The sequence below is a fragment of the Ursus arctos genome, unplaced genomic scaffold (genome assembly GCF_023065955.2).
Source record: "Ursus arctos isolate Adak ecotype North America unplaced genomic scaffold, UrsArc2.0 scaffold_20, whole genome shotgun sequence".
Classification (NCBI taxonomy): domain Eukaryota; kingdom Metazoa; phylum Chordata; class Mammalia; order Carnivora; family Ursidae; genus Ursus; species Ursus arctos.
Genome location: NW_026622875.1, coordinates 8,099,340 through 8,120,452, shown reverse-complemented (window position 1 = coordinate 8,120,452; position 21,113 = coordinate 8,099,340). Strand labels below are relative to the sequence as shown.

At 39.1% G+C, this 21,113-nt stretch overlaps 1 protein-coding gene across 5 annotated transcripts in view; it reads right to left on the bottom strand.

Moving 5' to 3' along the window:
* The window catches only part of VEPH1 (ventricular zone expressed PH domain containing 1), a 223,822-nt gene that overhangs the window by 94,660 nt on the left and 108,049 nt on the right, over positions 1-21,113 (bottom strand). For all 5 annotated transcript variants that reach the window (XM_057315872.1, XM_048216092.2, XM_057315874.1 and 2 more), the window contains 2 exons: positions 4,223-4,432; positions 2,814-3,211 (listed from right to left, as the gene is read on the bottom strand). In XM_057315872.1, the coding sequence (XP_057171855.1) occupies positions 2,814-3,211; positions 4,223-4,432 (608 nt within the window). The remainder of the gene's footprint in view (positions 1-2,813; positions 3,212-4,222; positions 4,433-21,113) is intronic.

Sequence of the window (21,113 nt, the reverse complement as noted above, 5' to 3'; positions counted from 1 at the left end):
GTATTTATACTCCATTACCTGCCCCCTCTGTGATCAATATCACACAATCGTAAGATAGCTGACTGAGGATCAGAATCATATTTGTGACCTTGATTCACCTTTTACTGAATTCTGCTGGGCTATGACTCGTGAGGTTCCTGTTCTTTCAACATAGTTTATTACTGAAGTATTAGGTTGAACCCTATGAAAGTGATGTTTTTGTAGGTCAAAGTAAGGGAGTCAGACATCAGTTTTTTTCATACGATTCAAAATATTATCAAAAGAACTTCTTTAAAGGGTTGTTTTATCATTTTCCTATGGTATAGACATTCTGACATTAGTCTAAAACTATTCTTAACGCTTTGCTGCTGTTGTTCTTGTTTCCTGCTGGCTATTTGTCTTTGGAACTCTGACTGTTGTGGAAGTGGTTTTTATGCTTCTTCCCTTTGTTTCTTGATCACTTTGCATAATTCAGCAAGAAAGGCCAAATGTGCCTTTTTTTTTACACCAACAACACATTAAATATAACGCAGTTTCTAAGTTTAAATCTTTCTTCAATAAATTTTTAAGGAAAGAAATGTGATATTGTTGAGCTGAGTGATCTCGGGACAGCAAGCAAAACTGTGTCAGCCAGATGAATGCTGGCATTCTCCTGAATGGTTTCCACAATCTAGGGAATAATAACGACATGTCCCCTGCACTCAGCACAAGTACTTTCTCAGTGGATGTATTTACAATGAGTCATATAAATTTTCAATCCCTCACATATCTCTGTGCAAGGAATTTTCCAGGAACTTCCAGGAAATTACAAAAATGTGAATAAATTCCAAAATGTCAACTTATAAAAATATATACTCAGTTCTAGGCCACTCACGGTAGGAAACATCAAAAGAAAATACCTTTTGATTTTTGTTTGTTTTTAGCCAAGATGATGGATTCATTCAATATATTGGAGGAAAAAAACCCAAGTCACTCTCAAACTCCCCAAATAATTCAAGGCAATAAGAAATATCATGTGTTCTTGACAACTAGATACTTGAAGATAACTGCAGGACTTCCACACATTTTCGTAAGATTAAAAATCACTACATAGCACAGCTTCAATGCTTTAAGCTAAACTTAAAGAACAAAACTATTCTAGCAGATGGAAATATGTCTAACTTTATATTTGCTACAAATTTCCTCTCTTAAGTTGGGAAATTCACTTAACCTCTTTTTACATTAAGTTCTCCAACCTGTGCATTAAATACATAGAGGATTAGAGAAATGGGAAATTGTAAAGAGTTTGTGTTGAGTTTTATTGATTTTAGCTATTCCCAAGTCTTGCTATACTTAATTATCCAAAACTTATATTGAATATGAACAATATCACTTTTATTGTCACCATTAAAAAAGAGTGTTAAGAATCCTAATCAATAAATTAATGTAAACACCTCTGAAAATGTCAGATTCTACAGACATGCAGACAATGTTTGTCATTGCCAAATGCTTGAATTCCCCTTTCCCTTTGCTAGCATGAGAATACATTCTTTCCTCTGATTTGGAGTGGGAGAAAGGGTAGTAAGTGGAGTATGGAAAATGGACCTCCTAGCACCATCCACTAAGGGGGATGACAGTCAGTGCATGGGTGAATGTGAACTGGGTTCACTATCCTTCCGCTGTGTTACTTTCTGGAAGATGCGCTGTCTAGCTTTTTCTATGTGGGTGTAGCCTGTGAAAAGTTGTCAGGGCCAACACGAGGGCTAGGACCTTCATCTTAATCTCAAGGGAATAACATGGTTGCTCACTGAGAAAGACTGCAAGAAAAGCTAATTAGTCGACAGTGCCTTCGAAACATCCAAATCTGTTCAACCCACTACTAGAAGGATGAGCTTGCCCCGGGCACTCTTCCATTTAATATCTGTGCCTCAAACCTATCATCTTTTCCAGGAACAGGGCACAAAATTTAAGAAGCACGAGAAAATTTAGTAGTCGAAATAAATAATATTTTTAAAAAATCAAAATTAACACAAAAAGTTCATGATGAACCAAAGATCAAAATTATAAATGGAAACATGATCAATATTACCTCTTGGCTCCTTCTGCCTCTGCTCCAGTATGGCTTGGCAAGACATACGGGTCCTGTCTTTACTTAGAATTTTACTAAGGTTTTTTGGAGCCCCTTTAAATTGTGCACCGGAGGGAAGTCCTGGTTCCTGACATCTTTTCCTTTGTTCTCTGTTTTCTGACTAGCTCACGCTTTCACTGGTTCCTGACATAGATCACCTCCTGCCTATGGTTTCACTCTTTTCTTTCTCTAGTCTCCAAGAGGCCAGGGATTGTGTCTGTTTGGGTCATAGCTGAATCTCCACAAAGCTGAATTTTTAACACAGTGCCCAGCACACAGTAGTTGCTTCATACATGCTGTTGAATGATTGGGAGAAAAATCTCTTGGAGTTCAATGCTGTGCATGGCTTCCTTGCATGTTTATGTAGTTGGAAAGATGTCTCTCACTGAACCCCTACCCCAGATCCTGCTTTAGGGAACACAGACACCTTCCAGGATTTTCCTAAACAATGGGGACAGAGAACCAAGAACAATATATCTTGAAGTTTGGAAAAAATCAGTCGGTGAACTTAAGTGCACCTAAGTAGATTCAAATGGAAATCAAAAAGATGATTGACCTTATTAGGGAGGAAAAGAGCAATTAAAATACTGTGAGGGTGTTTTCAAACGATCTATTTTGCAAAAAAAAAAAAAAAAAAAAAATCTAGGGTATGGTCATTTTTATTCAAGCCCTTTCCCCCCCAACAATGTCTGAAATTTCTCAAATTTAGGTTGTTCAGAGCACATACCTTCAATGGTACACTGATCGGGGACTGGAATCTTCTTTCCGATTTCCGTAGCGTACGCTTTTACTTTGCTGAAATTTTCCTTTAAGTGCAAGTAGAGCTTATCTTGGTATTCTATAGGACTTGCCGTTGTTTCTGGAGTTTCTTCCTGGAAGTTTTCTTTAACTGTTTCTGGCAAATTCTCTGATTCTGTATGTATAATATTTGGGTGTGAAACTGAAGAATTTCCCAGCTGTGATCTGGCAGAGTTTGCCTTAAAGGGCAACTTGTCATTTCCTTGGCTAAGTGGGTCCGTTTCTGAAAGAAAGACACTGGCTGGCGTGTCTTCACTCTCGGCGACTTCCCCACCATCGGAGCTCATGCTCTTTGTTAGCACTGCGTGCAAAGCCAAACTCTTTGACCTGCAATACCAACAAAAAGCCGAGACAGGTAAAGAAGGTGAGCTAGCATCCACTGAGAAGGAAAAGAAAGAATAATAACAGTGGGGAAAAAGGACTTCCTCTAGAGTGTGAAACCGAAAATTGCTGCTATTAACAGATTTGATAAAAACATAAACCAGCAACAAGTTATGTAATAAGCAAATCTTTGAAGATCCAGGCCACTTCGAAACACAGAGATTTAAAAATCAATTTCATGGCAAAACTAACTGGAAAATAGTAGACTTATATACTTATATTCTTTTTCTTCTACTTTTGTTTCTGCTTTTTCATCAGAAAATGAGAGAGGCTTTTCACAGTCATTCTCAATACAGCACATCTATAGGGACTCCTGGGTGGCTCAGTAGGTTAAGCGTCTGCCTTTGGCTCAGGTCATGATCCCAGGGTGCTGGGATGGAGCCCCACATCAGGCTCCCTGCTCTGAGGGGAGCTTGCTTCTCCCTCTCCCTCTGCCTGCTGCTCTGCCTACCTGTGCTCTCTCTCTTTCTCTCTCAAATAAATACACAAATAAAATCTTTAAAAATATCTTTAAAAATATATATAACACATCTATATTTAAAGTATTTTTAAAAAATCAGCCATCGGTTTGTTTTCCATTTGTATTCTCCTTTTAATACAGCAAGGTTCTTCGGATAATGGAAGCATGGTGAATGCCATTTCATTCATGAAAAGATGGGACTTTGGGTGCTACAGGTGAAAGATATTTAAAAACTGAGGGCTTCAGAGGGGAGGGGGGTGGTGGGATAGGCTGGTGATGGGTAGTAAGGAGGGCACGTATTACATGGTGCACTGGGTGTTATACACAACTAATGAATCATCGAACTTTACATCAGAAACCAGGGATGTACTGTATGGTGACTAACATAACGTAATAAAAAAAATTAAAAAAAAAACCCACCCCATAACAGTGTGATAACAAAATTAACAGCAAACATGAAGTGCATACTTTAAAAACCAGCCAAGCAAAATTTATACCTGTTAAATCTAATGTCTTTTCTTTCTTCCTTAGAAAATTGGCCCAAACTATATCTTCTGATGGAGTTAGGAGTACTGTTCCCAGCATTTATTTTGTCTTCAAAAGCCTGTATTTTAACTTGCAGCTTTTCATGGTCTTCTTTTTCAGCCAAAGTGAGCTTGATTTCTTCCAGCTTCTCAGTGAATTCAACCTCAGTGCTAGTTTTTTTCCTAAAGGGATAAAAATAATTGCATTAGATGGTGGTCACATATACCCTCAGGACAGCGTTACTCTCTGTTTAACTGCTTCTTATTCAAAACAGAAAAATTTATCTCATAAATTTTTTATTAGTCATTTAGCAAATGTTTACTGAATAACTACAATGAACATAGGTTTTTGGTTTTTTTTTAAGATTTTATGTTTAAGTAATCTCTACACCCAACATGGGACTTGAACTCACAACCCCAAGATCAAGAATCACATGCTCCACCCACTGAGCCAGGTACCCCCATTTTTTTTTTTTTAAAGAAAACTGTATTTGTTCTAGTTTCTGTCATCTACATCATTTCTGTGGTAGGAAACGTGCTCATTGTAGTCACCATCACTGCCAGCCCATAACTGGGGTTTCCCATTTACCATTTTTCTGGCCTATCTCTTCTTTATTAATGCCTGCTATTCCTCCATAAATACCCTTAAACTGATTGTAGATTTACTCTATGAAAGACCATCCTATTCAACGGGTGTATGACCTAAATCTTTGGAGAACATTTCTTTGGAGCTGCTGAGGTCATCCTACTTAATGTGATGGCCTACGACTGTTATGTGGCCATTTGCAAGCCCTTGCATTATACAACCATCATGAACTGGCAGATGTGTGGCCTGCTAGTGGGAGTGGTGTGGGAGGGAGACTTTCTTCATGCAGCCACACAGATCGTCTTCAGCTTCCAATTAGCCCTAACATCACAGATCACTCTAAGTATGATCTGAATCTTTTGCTCAATCTTGCCTGCACTGATACCCACACTCTAGGGCTCTTTGTTGCAGCCAATAGTGGATTGATCTGTGTGCTAAATTTCCTTCTCTTTTTAAAAATATTTTTATTTGAGTATAGTTGACACAAAATATTACAGTAGTTTCAGGTGAACAATGGACATAGATCCTTGAAATTGTTTCTACAGCTTCTTCTGCCAGAAGTTTATAAATACTGGTGTGCGTGCCGACTTTACAGTAGAAGGAGTTTTTGAAGAATTCAGAGACTAAAAAGCAGTTTTTATGGTTACCTACCATATTCTTATCCAGTTCTACAAAAGCATGGCTTTCACATGAAATTCATGCCAGACATTTTTTGGAAAATTGTTAAGAGTGATTTGTTTGTGCTGAAATGGATAGAATAAGAACATTTCAAATGGACTGTGTAAACTCATGGTTTTGTTAATTTTACGGCAATCAGTGTGACTCTTTTATATTATGAAAAAAGAAAAATCTTTCTGAATTTTAATATGTTGGAGGAAAGAGATTTTCCATGAATGATATAAATAGCTCTAACTATCTTTTTTTACAGCAGAATTTATAAAGCACTCTGCGAGTCATTAAAATTACCTCCTTTAAGGCAGGGGTTATATGTAGAATAACTTTGGAACCCCTCTAAAGACTCACATAGTGCCTTAGGTAGAGTAAGCGCCTACAGATAAGCTGCAGAAATAGTTCACTTGATGCTCACTAAGGTGCTGAATGATACAGAAAAGTAGTGTGTATTTATCTTCCCTTTACCTGCCTGAGCCGGCCTAGAACTACTTTAATTTTTATTAAACAATCACTATCAATATCATCTGGGATTATTAATTCTTTCTTTATAAATATAAGGGTTAATAATCCCTAGAAATCCATTCATCAAGATGGCCTAATGATTCTGTTAGCTTGTCTGTGTGTATTTACCTGGCCCTTTTTATCATTTTTTTCCTAGAGGTTGATGAAAAGGGCCTCCAGCATACAAAAGAATCCTGGCTTCTTCAAACATATGACTATTTTCCCATAAGGGCCAAGGTAAACCTGGCATAGTACATAGGTGAGAGTGAGAAAATACAATTTCAGTTTTCCTAATGGCACTGCTTTTTAGGGAAAACCAACATGAAAGTGCTGGTGACAGTTTTTTTTCAATTACATTCTACCCATTCTGGGGCCATGTGTGGGGTGGGCACTGGGAAAGGTTGGTTGGCAGCTTTCCTGGCTGGCCCAGAGAAGGGTACTGGCTTTGAGGGAGGGTTCATAGTTTTTGGGGCCCTCAGTTTTTTAAATTCCCATTAGTCCAGCCCAGGGACAGATGCAAATGGTGCCACTGGGAAAGCAAGTAGATCATCGCTTAAGTAACCAGGATATTGTTTATTGTCTAATAAGCTATTGCTGAGAAAACTTAAATACGTATTTATATAATTTTTATAGGCTTCCTATAGTTTTGCATACATAATGCAAAACTTATTATCTATACCATGCTTCACTGAAATACACATGAGTAAATTTCAAGAATCACTACATGGGAATAAAGGCTAATTATGAACATGTTTCCCTTTTTGATACATGTGATACTGGCTGCCCACAAACAGATGAGAGGTTTTGACATCTTCCAGCCTGATGATTCTAAAAGCTGAACTTTTACTCCTATTACAAATGAAACAAAGATAGTACTATCACTGGATGCTATTTTACAAACCATGATGGGTATCGAGGTTAATTTTAAAAGATCCAAGGGACTTCTGGGGAAGATGGTGGAATAGAAAAATCCTAAACTCACCTTGTACCAAGGATACAACTAGGTAATACCCACATCAATGTAAATAACCCAGAAAAATGACCTGAAGATTGGCAGAATAGACTCTCCATATCTAAATGTAAAGACAAGGCCACACTGAAGAGGGTAAGAAGGGTAGAAACATGGTGGAAGCTAAATGGACCCATGGGACTGTCCACGAAGGGAGGACACCATGGGCATGAAGAGAGGAAACAGACCCTCACACCAAGCACCCCAGGCATGGGAAACCCACACAAGTAAGATGAATACCCCATAACATTTGGCTTTGGAAACCACAGAGGACTAATTTTGTGAGTTCTTACAATTGGGACTTAACGCCTGGAACTTTAAAAATCAGCGCTCCACTCTGGAAGAGCCAGAGGGCAAGAGGAAACTGAATCCCTGCCATTAAAGAGACTACACAACAAACAGCTCTGCAGAGCTACAGCCTAGAAGTAGCAGTTTGGAAAACGTTTGGGGTAGGAGAGAAGATTTACTTACTAATCTCAGAGCATGTGCTGGGAGGGGCAGACATCTTTAGGAGACTTCTCCAAGAACAAAAGAGCTGATAAGCACCATTTCCCTCCTCTGCCCCCCAGCCTAGACACATGGACATCTGTGGGAACCAGCACAGCACAAACACTCTCCCCCTAATTTGCTAACAGCATGCCCCACCCCTATGTTCTCCTGTAGACATGCCCCCTCTAGTCCTACTGCAGTTTTCTAAAGTAACGCAAGGTCTACTCCCACAACACTCCTGCATGAAACATGCTAATACCACAAGTTCCGTCCCCATATTCTCCTGCAGACCTATTCCCAGTGGGCTGGGGGCAGACATCTGGTCTGAATGCAGAACTTAGTCACCATTATGCCTTCTCAGGGGACAACACAGGGAAGGCACACTGCTGATTAGTTCTACCGGCAAATTCCTGGTCTGACTGAACTCAAGACCAAGGCAGACCCAAACTGACCCAATAACAACACAGGGTCCAAAACCTGCCAACAACAGGCAAAGAGACAGGGCTGAAAGCAAAAGTGACTCAGCCGAAATAGTGGGGCACAAACAACACACATAGGAGACACTCCTGAAGTAACAGATTCTGGTGAACAGGGGACATTGTACTGCAGGGCACTATAGGACTTCTTCTTTATAAGGCCACTACTTTCAAGAGCAGGAAATGAAGCTGACTATCCTAACACATAGAAAGAGGGGCACCTGGGTGGCTCAGTCAGTTCATCCAACTCTTGATTTTGGCTTAGGCCATTATCTCATGGGTCATGGGATCAAGCCCCACGTTGGGCTCCATGCTCAGCTGGAAGTCTGCTTGAAAGATTCTCACCCTCTGCCCATTCCCTTTCTCTTTCATAAAGAAATCTTAAAAAATAAAATAAAATAAAAAAGAGCACAGAGTTAGACAAAATGAGGAGACAGGTAAATATGTTCCCAATGAAGAACGGGACAAAGTGACAGCAAGAGAGCTAAATGAAACAGAGATGAGTAATATGCCTGATAGAGAATTTGAAGTAATGATCATAAAGAAAGAAAACAGTAGAGGACTTCAGTGAAATTCTTAACAAAGAGATAGGAAAACATAAGAAAGAGCCAATCAGAGATGAAGAACTCAATAACTGAAAGTAAAAATACACTAGAGAGGATAAATAGTAGACTAGAAGAAGCAGAAGAACAGATCAGCAACCTGGAGGACAGAGTAATAGAAAGAAATCAAGCTGAAGAAGAGAGGGGAGAAATAATAAGAATAAGAATAATAAATGAAAAAAGACTTAGAGAACTCTGGAACACCATCAAGCATAGTAACATTTACATTATAGGGATACCAGAAGGAGAAGAGAAAGAAAACGGGGCAGAAATTTTATTTGAAGAAATAATAGCCAAAAATTTCCCAATCTGGGGAAGGAAACAGAAATCCAGAACAAGTAGGCACAGAGAACTCCCAACAAAATCAACCCAAGGAGTTCCACACAAAGACACATAGTAATTTAAATGGAAAAAAGTAGTGATAAAGAGAATTTTAAAAGCAACAAGAGGAAAGAAAACACTACAAACAAGGAAAACTCTATAAGGCTATCAGCAGATTTTTTCTTTTTTAAGATTTTATTTATTTATTTGACAGAGAGAGACAGCAAGAGAGGGAACACAAGCAGGGGGAGTGGGAGAGGGAGAAGCAGGCTTCCAGCTGAGCAGGGAGCCTGATGCGGGGCTCAATCCCAGGACCCTGGGATCATGAACTGAGCTGAAGGCAGATGCTTAATGACTGAGCCACCCAGGCGCCCCTATCAGCAGATTTTCCAACAAAACTTTGAGGGCTGGAAGAAAGTGGCATAATATATTCAAAGTGCTGAAAGGAAAAAAATCTGCAACGGAGAATATTCTTCTATCCAGCAAAGCTATCATTCAGACTAGAAGAAGGCATGTGTTGTGATGAGCACTGGGTGTTATACTCAACTAATGAATTGTTGAACACTATTATGTTGTACTATATACTGGCTAACTGAACATAATTAAAAAGAAGAAGAAGAAGAAGAAGAAGAAGAAGAAGAAGAAGAAGAAGAAGAAGAAGAAGAAGAAGAAGAAGAAGAATGAGAGATAAAGAGTTTCCCAAAGAAAAGTTAAAGGAATTTATGACCACTAAACCAGCCTGACAAGAAATGTTAAAGGGGAATCTTTGCATGGAAAGGAAAAGACATAAGTAGGAGTAAGAAAAATAGGAAGCACAAAAGCAGTAAAATTCATTTTGTCTATAAAAATCAGTCAAGCAACTCACAAAATAAAATGGTGTAAAATTAGACACTGTATACCTGAAACGTGCGGATAGAGGAGTAAAAATTGAGTTCAAACTTGTAGGGCCATCAACTTAATATAGACTGCTATATGCATAAGATGGTATATACAAACCCAATGATAACCACAAATCAAAAATCAGTAACATATAATCAAAAATCAGTAACATATATGCAAAAAAAAGAGCAAGGAATCCTAGTGTATTACTGAAGAAACTACAAAAACAACCATAGAACAAGTAACAAAATGACAATAAGTACATTCCTATCAATAATTACTTTAAATATAAATGGACTAAACACCCCAATCAAAAGACATAGAATGATGGAGTGGATAAAGAAATAAGACCCATCTATATGCTGCCTACAAGAAGAGACTTAGTTCACATGTAAAGACATATGCAGATTGAATGAAAAAGCATTTATCATGCAAATAGAAGTTGAAACAAAGCTAGAGTAACAATACTTACATAAAATAGACCTTAAAACAAAGACTATAACAAGAGGCAAAAAGCACACTATATAATCATAGGGAACAGTTCAACAAGAAGATGTAACACTTGTAAATATTTATGCACCTAACATGGGAGCACCCAAATACAAAAAAAAAAAAAAAAGCAGCTAATAACAAACATAAAAGATGTCATTGATAGTAATACGATAATAACAAGGGACTTTAACACTCCACATACGTCAATGGACAGGTCATCCAATAGAAAATCAACAAGGAAACAGTGGCTTTGAATGACACGTTGCACCAGAAGGATCTAGCAGATATATTCAGAACATTGCATCCTGAAGCAGCAGAATACACATTCTTTTCAAGTGCACAGGGAACGGCCTCCAGAATAGATCATATATTAGGCTACAAAAGAAGCCTCAACAAATTCAAAAAGATTGAAGTCATACCATGTATCTTTTCTGACCACAACACTATGGAACTAGAAATCAATGGTAAGAAAAATCTGGAAAAACACAAATACATGGAGGTTAAATAACATGTTCCTAAACAATGAATGGGTCAAACAAGAATTCAACAAGAAAATTAAAAAAAAAAAAAATATATATATATATATATATAGAGAGAGAGAGAGAGAGAGAAAGAGAGAGACAGAGAGACAGAGAGACAGAGAGAAAAGAAAATGAAAACACAATCGTCCAAAATCTTTGGGATGCAGCAAAAGCTGTTCCAAGAAGAAAGTTTATAGCAATACAGGCCTACCTCAAGAAGCAAGAAACATCTCAAATGAACAGCTAAAGCTTACATCTGAAAGAGTTAGGAAAGAAGAACAAACAAAACCCAAAACTAGTAGAAGGAAGGAAAGGATAAGGATTAGAGTAGAAATAAATGAAATACAAACTGAAAAAAGAAGAAAAAAGCAATAGAACAGATCAATGAAACCAGGACTGGTTCTTTGAAAGGACCAACAAAATTAATAAACCTTTAGCCAGACTCATAAAGAGAGAGAGAGAGAGAAATGGGGAGAGAGAGAGAGAGACAACTACAATCAAAATGAAAGAGGAGAAATAACAAGTGATACCGCAAAAATCCAAAGGATTGTAAGAGTATACTATGAAAACTTTATGCCAACAAATTGGACAACCTAGAAAAAATAGATAAATTCCTAGAAACATAAAGTCTTCCAAAACTGAGCCAGGGAGAAATAGAAAATGTGAGCAGTTCCATTACTAGCAATGAAATTGAATTAGTAATCAAAGAACTCCCAACAAATAAAAGTCCAGGAGCAGAGAGCTTCAAAGGTAGTTCTACCAAACATTTGAAGAGAGTTAATACCTATTCTTCTCAAACTATTCCAGAAAAACAGAAAAGCAAGGAAAGTTTCCAAATTCAATCTATGATGCCAGCATTACCCTGATTCCAAAACCAGATAAAGACACTACAAAAAAAGAGAACAACAATTATCTCTGATGAATACAAAAGTAAAAATCCTCAACAAAATACTAGGAAGCTGAATCCAATAATATATTAATAAAATCATGCACCATGATCAAATGGTATTTATTCATGGGATGCAAGGGTGGTTCAATATTCAGAAATCAATCAATGTGATACTCACATCATCATGAGAAAGAATAAAAACTATACAATTATTTAAATAGATACAGAAAAGACATTTGACAAAATATAACAACTGTGCATGATAAAAACCCTTCACAAAGTAGGTTTAGAGGGAATATACCTCAACATAATAGAGGCCATATATGAAAAAACCACAGCAAACATCACACTCAATGGTAAAACACTGAGAGCTTTTCCCCTAGGATCAGGAATAAGACAAGGATGGTCCACTCCCATTACTTTTATTCAACATAGTACTGGAAGTTCCAGCCACAGCAATCAGACAAGAAAAAGAAATAAAAGGTATCCAAATTGGTAAAGAAGAAGTAAAGCATTCACCATTTGCAGATGACATGATACTATATATAAAAAAGTCTAACAATGCCATCAAAAAAACCCTATTAGTACTGATAAATGAATTCAATAAAGTCATAGGATACAAAATCAATATACAGAAATCAGTTGCTTTTCTATACAACAATAATGAAGTAGAAGAAAGAGAAAGTAAGAAAACAATCCCATTTACAATTACACAAAACAATATAATATGTAGGAATAAACTAAGCCAAGAAGGTGAAAGACCTGTACGCTGAAAACTATGAAACACTGATGAAGCAAATTGAAGATGACAAAAATAAATGGAAAGATATTCCATACTCATGGATTGGAAGAATAAATATTGTTAAGATATCCATACTACCCAAAGCAATCTACAGATTTAATGCCATCACTACCAAAATATCAATAGCATTTTTCACAGAACTAGAACAAATAATCCTAAAATTGGTATGGAACCACAAAAGACCTGGAGCAGTCGAAGCAATCTTGAAAAATAACAAAACTGGTGGTATCACAATCCCAGTTTTCAAGATATACAGCAAAGCTGTAGTAATCAAAACGGCATGATATTGATGCAAAAATAGATAGATAGATCAAAGGAACAGAATAGAGCCCAGAAGGAAACCCACAATTATATGGTCAATTAATCTTTGACAGAGGAGGAAGAAGATGCAATAGGAAAGTCTCTTGAACAAACTGGACAGCCACATGCAAAAGAATGAATCTGGACCACTTTCTCACATCATACACAATAAACTCAAAATGAATTAAAGACTTAAACATGAGACCTAAAACCATAAAAGCCCTAGAAGATAGCACAGGCAGTATTTTCTCTCATATCAGCCATAGCAATATTTTTCTAGATGGGTCTCCTCAGGCAAGAGAAACAAAAACAAAAATAAACTATTGGGACTACATCAAAATAAAAAGCTGCTGCACAGCCAAAGAAACAATCAACAAAACTAAAAGGCAACCTGCTGAATTGGAGAAGATATTTATAAATGACATATCCAGTAAAGGGTTAGTATCCAAAACATATAAAGAACTTGTACAACTCAACACCCCAAAACCAAATACTCCAATAAAAAATAGGCAGAAGACATGAGCAGACATTTCTCCAAAGGCACTGGCGCCTCACGGGCATGTGGTAGAACTCAGGAGGGTTCGGGCAGGGCACAGGGAGTAGGCACAGAGAGTGTCTGAGTTCATTTATTCCACAAACACTTCAGGTACCTGTGTGTGTCAAGCACTGTGCCAGATACAAGAAAACAAAGATAAACAGTACAGGTCCCTGCCCACGGAGCAGCAGGGATTTACCCCAGAATAGGGTTGCCAGATTTAACAAATAGAGGTACAGGACACCTAGTTGAATTTCAGATCAAGAACAAATAATTTTTTAGTATAATCAGTATAGTATAATACACTTTTATTATTATACTAATAATAGAATATATCCCACTGGGGGTATACTTATACTAAAAAAATTATTTCTTGTTGATCCGAAATTCAAATTTTGGTGAGTATCCTGTATTTTATCAGGCAACCCTACCTTAAAGGCACCTACCTGACTTGCCCCTCTTAGGGTCAGTGGATGTGTAGGGATAAACCATAACTTTTCTCTTGCCCGAAGTCCCCTCTGAGGGATGTTACAAGGCAATCTGAGAATTAAAGAAGACATTCTTCCAGCTACTAGAGGTCTGACTCACTCAGTCCATGGCTTCATAGCCAACACCCAGTAACTAGAGACAGGAGCAGGGAAAGGGAACTGAGTGTCCTCTCCTAAAGTCTGATGCCATGGCATTCTCCAGGGGACATTATTTCCCTCCAGGATATGGAATATTGGTCTGCCTGTGTCTAGACCACTGATGTGTTCTCTATATATTAATATAAGACAGGGCTGATGAAGTTTCCAAAGGAATAATAATAATAATGATAATAATATAAATGCTATAAATTATAATAATAATACTAATAATAGAATCTAACGTCTGTTGAGCAGTGTGTTATCTGTTAGGAGCAGTGCTTCACACCGATTCTGTCATCTCATCTTTGCAACAACACTATGAGTTAAGCACAGTTGTCTTCCCTATTATATAGATAGGGAAATTGATATAAAGAGTACAAAAAATAAAATAAAGATCTCTGTAAGTAGAAAATATATATATATATATATTTTTTAAAAAGCCAGAAACTGATCCAATAAAATTATCCAGGAAGACTTATTATAATCACATGAAATTTGAAGTTTTTTGGAAGAAAATGTAACCCAGAGCTTTATGTAGGAAGAAAAAAAAAACTAGTGAATTTGTGAGAAAGTCTTCCTCTAAAAAGTCATGTTTTCATATTTAAAAATCTGCATAATGCTCAATATCTGATATATGCATATTGGGTAATTTTTAAGTTTTAATAATTCCAGCTATAGAAATTTCTGAAATAAAGTTCAAAAACTTGAAGTGAGTAATATTCTATTATATATATATGTATTTATATCTTCTCTATCTACTCATTTATGGATGGGTACTTGGGCTGCTTCCATAATTTGGTTATTATAAATAATGCTGCAATAAACATAGGGGTGCACGTATCTTTGGATCCATGTTTTCTTAATCTTTGGGCAAATACCCAATAGTGAAACTACTGGATCACATGGTGGTTTTGTTTTTAATTTTTTGAGGAAACTCCAAACTATTTTCTACAGTGGCTGCACCAGTTTGCATTCCTACAACAGTACACAAGGGTTCCTTTTCTACCCCCTCTTTGCCTATAGGGGGTAAAGGGTGTCATTTGGTAAAAATCAAATGTAGGGAAGCAGGGAGTAAGAGAAGGAGTAAAATGAGGGATTTACCAAAAGCCAAATAAGAAGAGTGAAGAAATGACAATAAAATATCCGGGCCAGAGAAGTGATCTCTACATATGAGGTTGATGAGTATTACTGATAAGCAGAATTCTCACCACAAAGACTTTCTCTTAAATGACACAATCTTCCTTGTTCTTATGATTTGGAGACTTGTTAACACGGAAGTCAGGGGACAGGGGTGGTAATGAAGAGTCACCAAGGCAGCTAGAGCCTCAAGATGGACCAAAGAGAACTTTCTGTCACTGGTTATTGATCCACCTGGGTTTTGTTGCAGAATTTTGCTGACAGGGAGTTAGGACACATTTTGGTTCCACGTTTAGGTTGGAAGGTCAGGAAATGGTAGAGAGAAGTTTGAGTTTATAATAAACACTCATGTTCCTTCTCTTCTCCTAGTTTTTAAATTTGGTCTAAAAAGACAGGAGATTTGAATTTCCCTGGTGGCTAATGATTTTGAACATTTTTTCATGTGTCTGTTAGCCATTTCTATGTCTTCATTGGAAAACTGCCTGTTCATACCTTCTGCCCATTTTTTGATTTGATTATTTGTTTCTCATGTATTGAGTTTGAGAAGTTCTTTATGGATCTTGGATACCAGCCTTTTATCTGTAGTGTCATTTGCAAGTATCTTCTCCCATTCCGTGGGCTGCCTCTTAGTTTTTTTTGTTTTTGTTTTTGTTTTTGTTTTTTTTAAGATTATTTATTTATTTGACAGAGAGACAGCCAGCCAGATACGGAACACAAGTAGGGGGAGTGGAAGAGGAAGAAGCAGGCTCCCAGCGGAGGAGCCCGATGTGGGGCTCGATCCCATAACACCAGGATCACGCCCGGAGCCGAAGGCAGACGTTTAACGACTCTGCTACCCAGGCACCCCTGCCTCTTAGTTTTTTTGACTGTTTCCTTTGCTATGCAGAAGGTTTCTATCTTGATGAAGTCCCACAAGTTCATTTTTTCTTTTGTTTCTCCTGCCTTTGGAGAGACCACCTTACGCCAGTTAGAATGGCAAAAATGGACAGGGCAAGAAACAACAAATGTTGGAGAGGATGTGGAGAAAGGGGAACCCTCTTACACTGTTGGTGGGAATGCAAGTTAGTACAGCCACTTTCGAAAACAGTGTGGAGGTCCCTCAAAAAGTTAAAATAGAGCTATCCTATGACCCAGCAATTCCACTACTGGGTATTTACCCCAAAGATACAGATGTAGTGAAGAGAAGGGCCATATGCACCCCAATGTTCATAGCAGCATTATCCACAATAGCTAAATTGTGGAAAGAGCCGAGATGCCCTTCAACAGATGACTGGATTAGGAAGATGTGGTCCATATATACAATGGAATATTACTCAGCCATCAGAAAGAATGATTACCCAACATTTGCAGCAACATGGACGGGACTGGAGGAGATTATGTTAAGTGAAATAAGCCAAGCAGAGAAAGACAACTATCATTATGGTTTCACTCATCTATGGAACATAAGAAATAGGAAGATTGGTAGGAGAAGGAAGGGAAGAATGAAGGGGGTGTAAACAGAAGGGGGAATGAACCACGAGAGACTATGGACTCTGGGAAACAAACTGAGGGCTTAGGGGGTGGGGGGATTGGGATAGGCCAGTGATGGGTATTAAGGAAGGCACGTATTGCATGGAGCACTAGGCGTTATATGCAAACAATGAATCATGGAACACTACATCAAAAACTAAGGATGTACTGTATGGTCACTAACATATCATAATAAAAAACTAAAAAAATATATAAATAAAAAAATAAAAAATAAAAAGACAGGAGAGCATTTGTTCAGAGCCAAAATGTTTTCTGGAGATAAACTCTCTTTTCCTTGGAGAGCAAGGACATGCCTCACAAATGCAGAAGCACTGGTGGAGACATTGGTCCTGTGTGTGTTTACTTGTGGGGGGTAGGGGTGGGGGCCGGTGGGCTGGGCTCATGCAGGGGGTTGGTATTTCTCTTCCATTTGTCACTTTTAACTCCAGAGGCAATTTTGCAGAAATCTTTGTCAGCGTTCTATAATCTCCTAAATATTAATTTGGCTTTAACTCAACACGCCACATTTAAGAGGCTCAGATGATTTCCAGTCTGAACAGTTTCTGGTCTTGTTGCCAAAGTAAAGTTTTTAAAAGTACCTCTAGGGATGCTCAGGGGGAGGCTTAATTACCTCCCTCTTGTGTGAGCAGGACTCCCCTCGGAAACAAATTAGCCCTTGGGCAGCTAGCTCACTGCTCTCACTAAGCCTGAAGATGAGACTACGAAGCTGGCAGGGGTGGAGAGACTGGCAGCCTCTCTTCCCGGCTCCTTAAGTAAAAAAAAATAATAACATTAAAGTTTGACGATCTTGGCTTATGATCCCCTGTCCAGAATGTGTACTCCTGCAAAAGCGTGTTAGGAGAGAAGTAGGAGAACATGATGGATCAAATCCACATTGGAGTCCTAAATTCTTAAGATGCTATGTTCCTTCCTCTTCAGAATTTCTTGGCTCCTCAGTCATCATCAGAATGACAGTGGATCCCCCAGCCCCACAGTGCTGTCATCTGTTTTGGGACTGTAATAAGTAAATAGTGCTGGGACAGCCACACTCAAATACTAAGGGAAAGGACAATGAGAAGTCTGGGTCTTGGTGCTCTAGTCTGCCTCTGACCTGCTTCCTGGGCAAGAGCAGGGACCAGTAGCTGCCCAGTTGTATGGGGACCAGTCATGCCACTGGAACAACTTTGCCTAAAATCAAACGACTCTATGAGTTATTTCATTCACACAAGATTTTTTTTAAAGGGTTCTCAAAAAGAGATGGTTGTGGGGACCTGAACCGAACATAACCGTACAGGGAAGGTCTGTGACTCCAATTTCCTGTTTATTCATGATGTGGTAAATCTCTTTATAAATCTAAGCCTCGTTTTTGTCATATAAAAATGGGATTAATGATTGAGCATCATCAGATTGCTGAAAGCATCGTGTAATAGATTTGACAGTGTACCCCATACAGAATGGGCATGAAAAGTCAAATGGTAAAGCCGTGGGTGGCTGCTGCCCCATGCGGACACGTGACACCAAAAGAAGGCAGCTTGTGTAGGCGATAGCAAACCTGGAAGATGAGCTTCTCTTGCTCAGAGCCTGGGGGACTATACGATGCTCTCGCCCCCGCAGCATCCTCAAGAGTGTGGATAGTGACCCTTGATACCAGCATGCACAAATAGTTCGTTAAAAACAACAACAACAACTCTGTACTGTAAGCATAAATTCTGAGCAATTGTAAATAAAAAGAATTCCCTGCAATCAGAATAAAAGTTAAAAGCCCTGATACGAGGAAGTGACCGCTCTAACACAGATGCTCAGTCATTTGCTTGCTTTCATTCAGCCGGCATGAGAGAGAACGGGATATGGAGAAAGGACGAGCAAAAAGTGCAAAGCCCCGGCCCTCAAAGTGCACTCACGGGGCCAGCAGTATCAGTATCACCTTGCAAGTTGTGGAGAGGCAGAAGTTCAAGATCCACCCCGGACCGACCAAATCAGAATGTGCATTTTAACGCAATCCCCAAGTGCCCCCCTGGCACATTCAAGTTTGAGAAGCACATGGCTCAGACCATGGAAGAACGGAATCTGAATCAGACCAGGCCCCCGGCATTCCCCTTGAAAAGGCTGCGACGGGTTTCACTGATTCTGCAGTGAGGTGAGACAATCCGTGCATTACTTGGAGTTGGCGCGTGGTAAACTGTGTGTGCTCCCCATCTCGTAGCTTTGTCATCCGCAAGCCACTGGAGGTCTTTATCGACTCCGAGGTAAAGGCACCTTGTCAGTTTTGCCATTGACCGGTGGTCCAGATGTGCCCCGAGTCTTTACTTAGGATTCCTGAGACGCGAGTGGGCAGGCCAGGTGAGCAGCAGCCTTAACAGAAGGCTGCTGGATCGCAGCAGATTGTCACCTGGATGTGGCACAAGTTGCAAAAGCGCTTTGTAAACTATCAAGGAGTATGAAGATGTAAAGTAGTGATGTCATTAGAAAAGCGCTTGGTAAACTATCGAGGAGTATGAAGATGTAAAGTAGTGATGTCATTAGGACAGAGTGCGGAGACGAACCACGAGAGACTATGGACTCTGGGAAACAAACTGAGGGTGTCAGAGGGGAGGGGCTGGGGGATGGGCTAGCCCAGGGAAGGGTAGTAAGGAGGGCACGTATTACACGGAGCACTGGGTGTTACACGCAACAATGAATCATGGAACACTACATCAAAAACTAAGGATGTACTGTATGGTGACTGACATAATAAAAAAATTTTTTAAAAAAGAACACTTTAAATCAGGGGTAAGAACTATAAAAACAACATGCTCCTCTTTTTCCAGGCTAATATTACTGTCTGGGGACGTGAGTGGGGAGTGGGGTTAGTGAGGGTACCCACCACGAAAATGCAATCACGGGGCCTGGAGAGGAAAAAAGTGGAGACACTGTCCCTTGCCAGCTTTTGACGCTGGAAGGACAGAAAAATGGCTAAGTTTTCCTTTTTGGTACACCCTCTCATAGTTTCCACCTCAAGTATGATCTCTTACCTCATTTTTAATTGGTTGACACATAGAGCTACCTAGAAATGGGGAGATATAGTCAGTCAAAACACACCAATGACTGAGCGGGGGATACAACACTACATAAAATGCTGTAGTTCACTCCCTGTCAGCCCAGAAGTCAGCATTTGCCTGTAGCAAGTCTAGCCAACAGCCTTCAGCCTAATATAAAGCCTACCTTCTGCCTGATGGTGAACCTGAACACCATCAACGACTGCTTCTCCCACAACAGCTGCTCTCAGTCACGGCCGAAGTGTTGTGGTCATTCTCTCTCGTTTATTAAATCTCTTTCTTTAGGTCCCAAAGGAACGTTTGGAGAGCAAAATATTAGTTACTAAAGAGCGTTCTGAGCTTTGCCTGGGTTCAGCAGCGTTGAGGATCTAGTGCAATGCTTCTCAATCTACGGGTGGTACAGAACCAGCTGTTTGATTTTTTTTAATTTTCGTATGTCACAGACCAATATTTTTGTGAAATACAATAAAAATAAATTACCAGAGAAATAAAATGAATAGAACAAAGACAAGAGTATAAGCCCACTGATCACTCATCTGATGTTGCAGCCATGTCAAATTGCTATAAGAGTTCTAAACTCTTATTTTCACAATCCCTATAATAACCTTGTCACAGGCCAGTAAGAAATAGTTTGCAGACTGGTGTTGGTTCACAAGCTATGCTTTCAGTAGCTCTGGTATAATGGACATGCTAAGTGAAAGCACCTACTAGCATGCCCACCTGGAACAGAGTACTAATACTTAATACTTACTGAGGGCTTTCTATGCACGAGCTACTCACCGTTCAAGTTCGCTACATGTATTACTTCTTACATCAGCCAGCGGGGCAAGTCCTGTTACTATCCCCATTTACAAACGGAGAGGCTTAGGCACAGAGAAGTTCAGTTACGTACTGAAGGTCGACAAGTAAACCCAGCATGAAGTGCCTGCCTCCAGAGCACACCCACGTCACATCGCTTTCCGACTGCCTCTCTTTAGGTGTTTGGTTCAGGTTGCATCTGAATCTACCCCAGGAATAAGTAATACAGATAATGGCGTTGGTGATAATGCAGTGAACTACAAGAATCATTGTACCCTCATATCTCTGAGTAACATCCTAGGGGAACAGACACCAATAGAGTTGACATATATCATTGAACAACCGTTCACAGGGATCTGAAAAATGAATTTTGGCATCCTCTTTAACCAAAACTGAAAAGGTGTTCAAAACTCAGGAAATGTCATGCAAATAGCAAACTCAGAGCTCAATTATGGTTGATTCCAAAAAGGAACCGGGGAGTGTTACCTCTCCTGCAAGAGGCTATAAAGGGTCAAGTCCCTCTCACCTCTTCTTCCACAAGCGCACCTCTTCCTTTTCTCCAGGATAAAGCTTTGGTGTTTCCTGTCTTGTTTCCAATAGGAAGCCAAGCCATAGGATCTTGATGAAAAGGTCTTTTCTTTTTTGGTGTGTCTTGGGTTTTTAAACACTTCTGTGTTACAGGCCG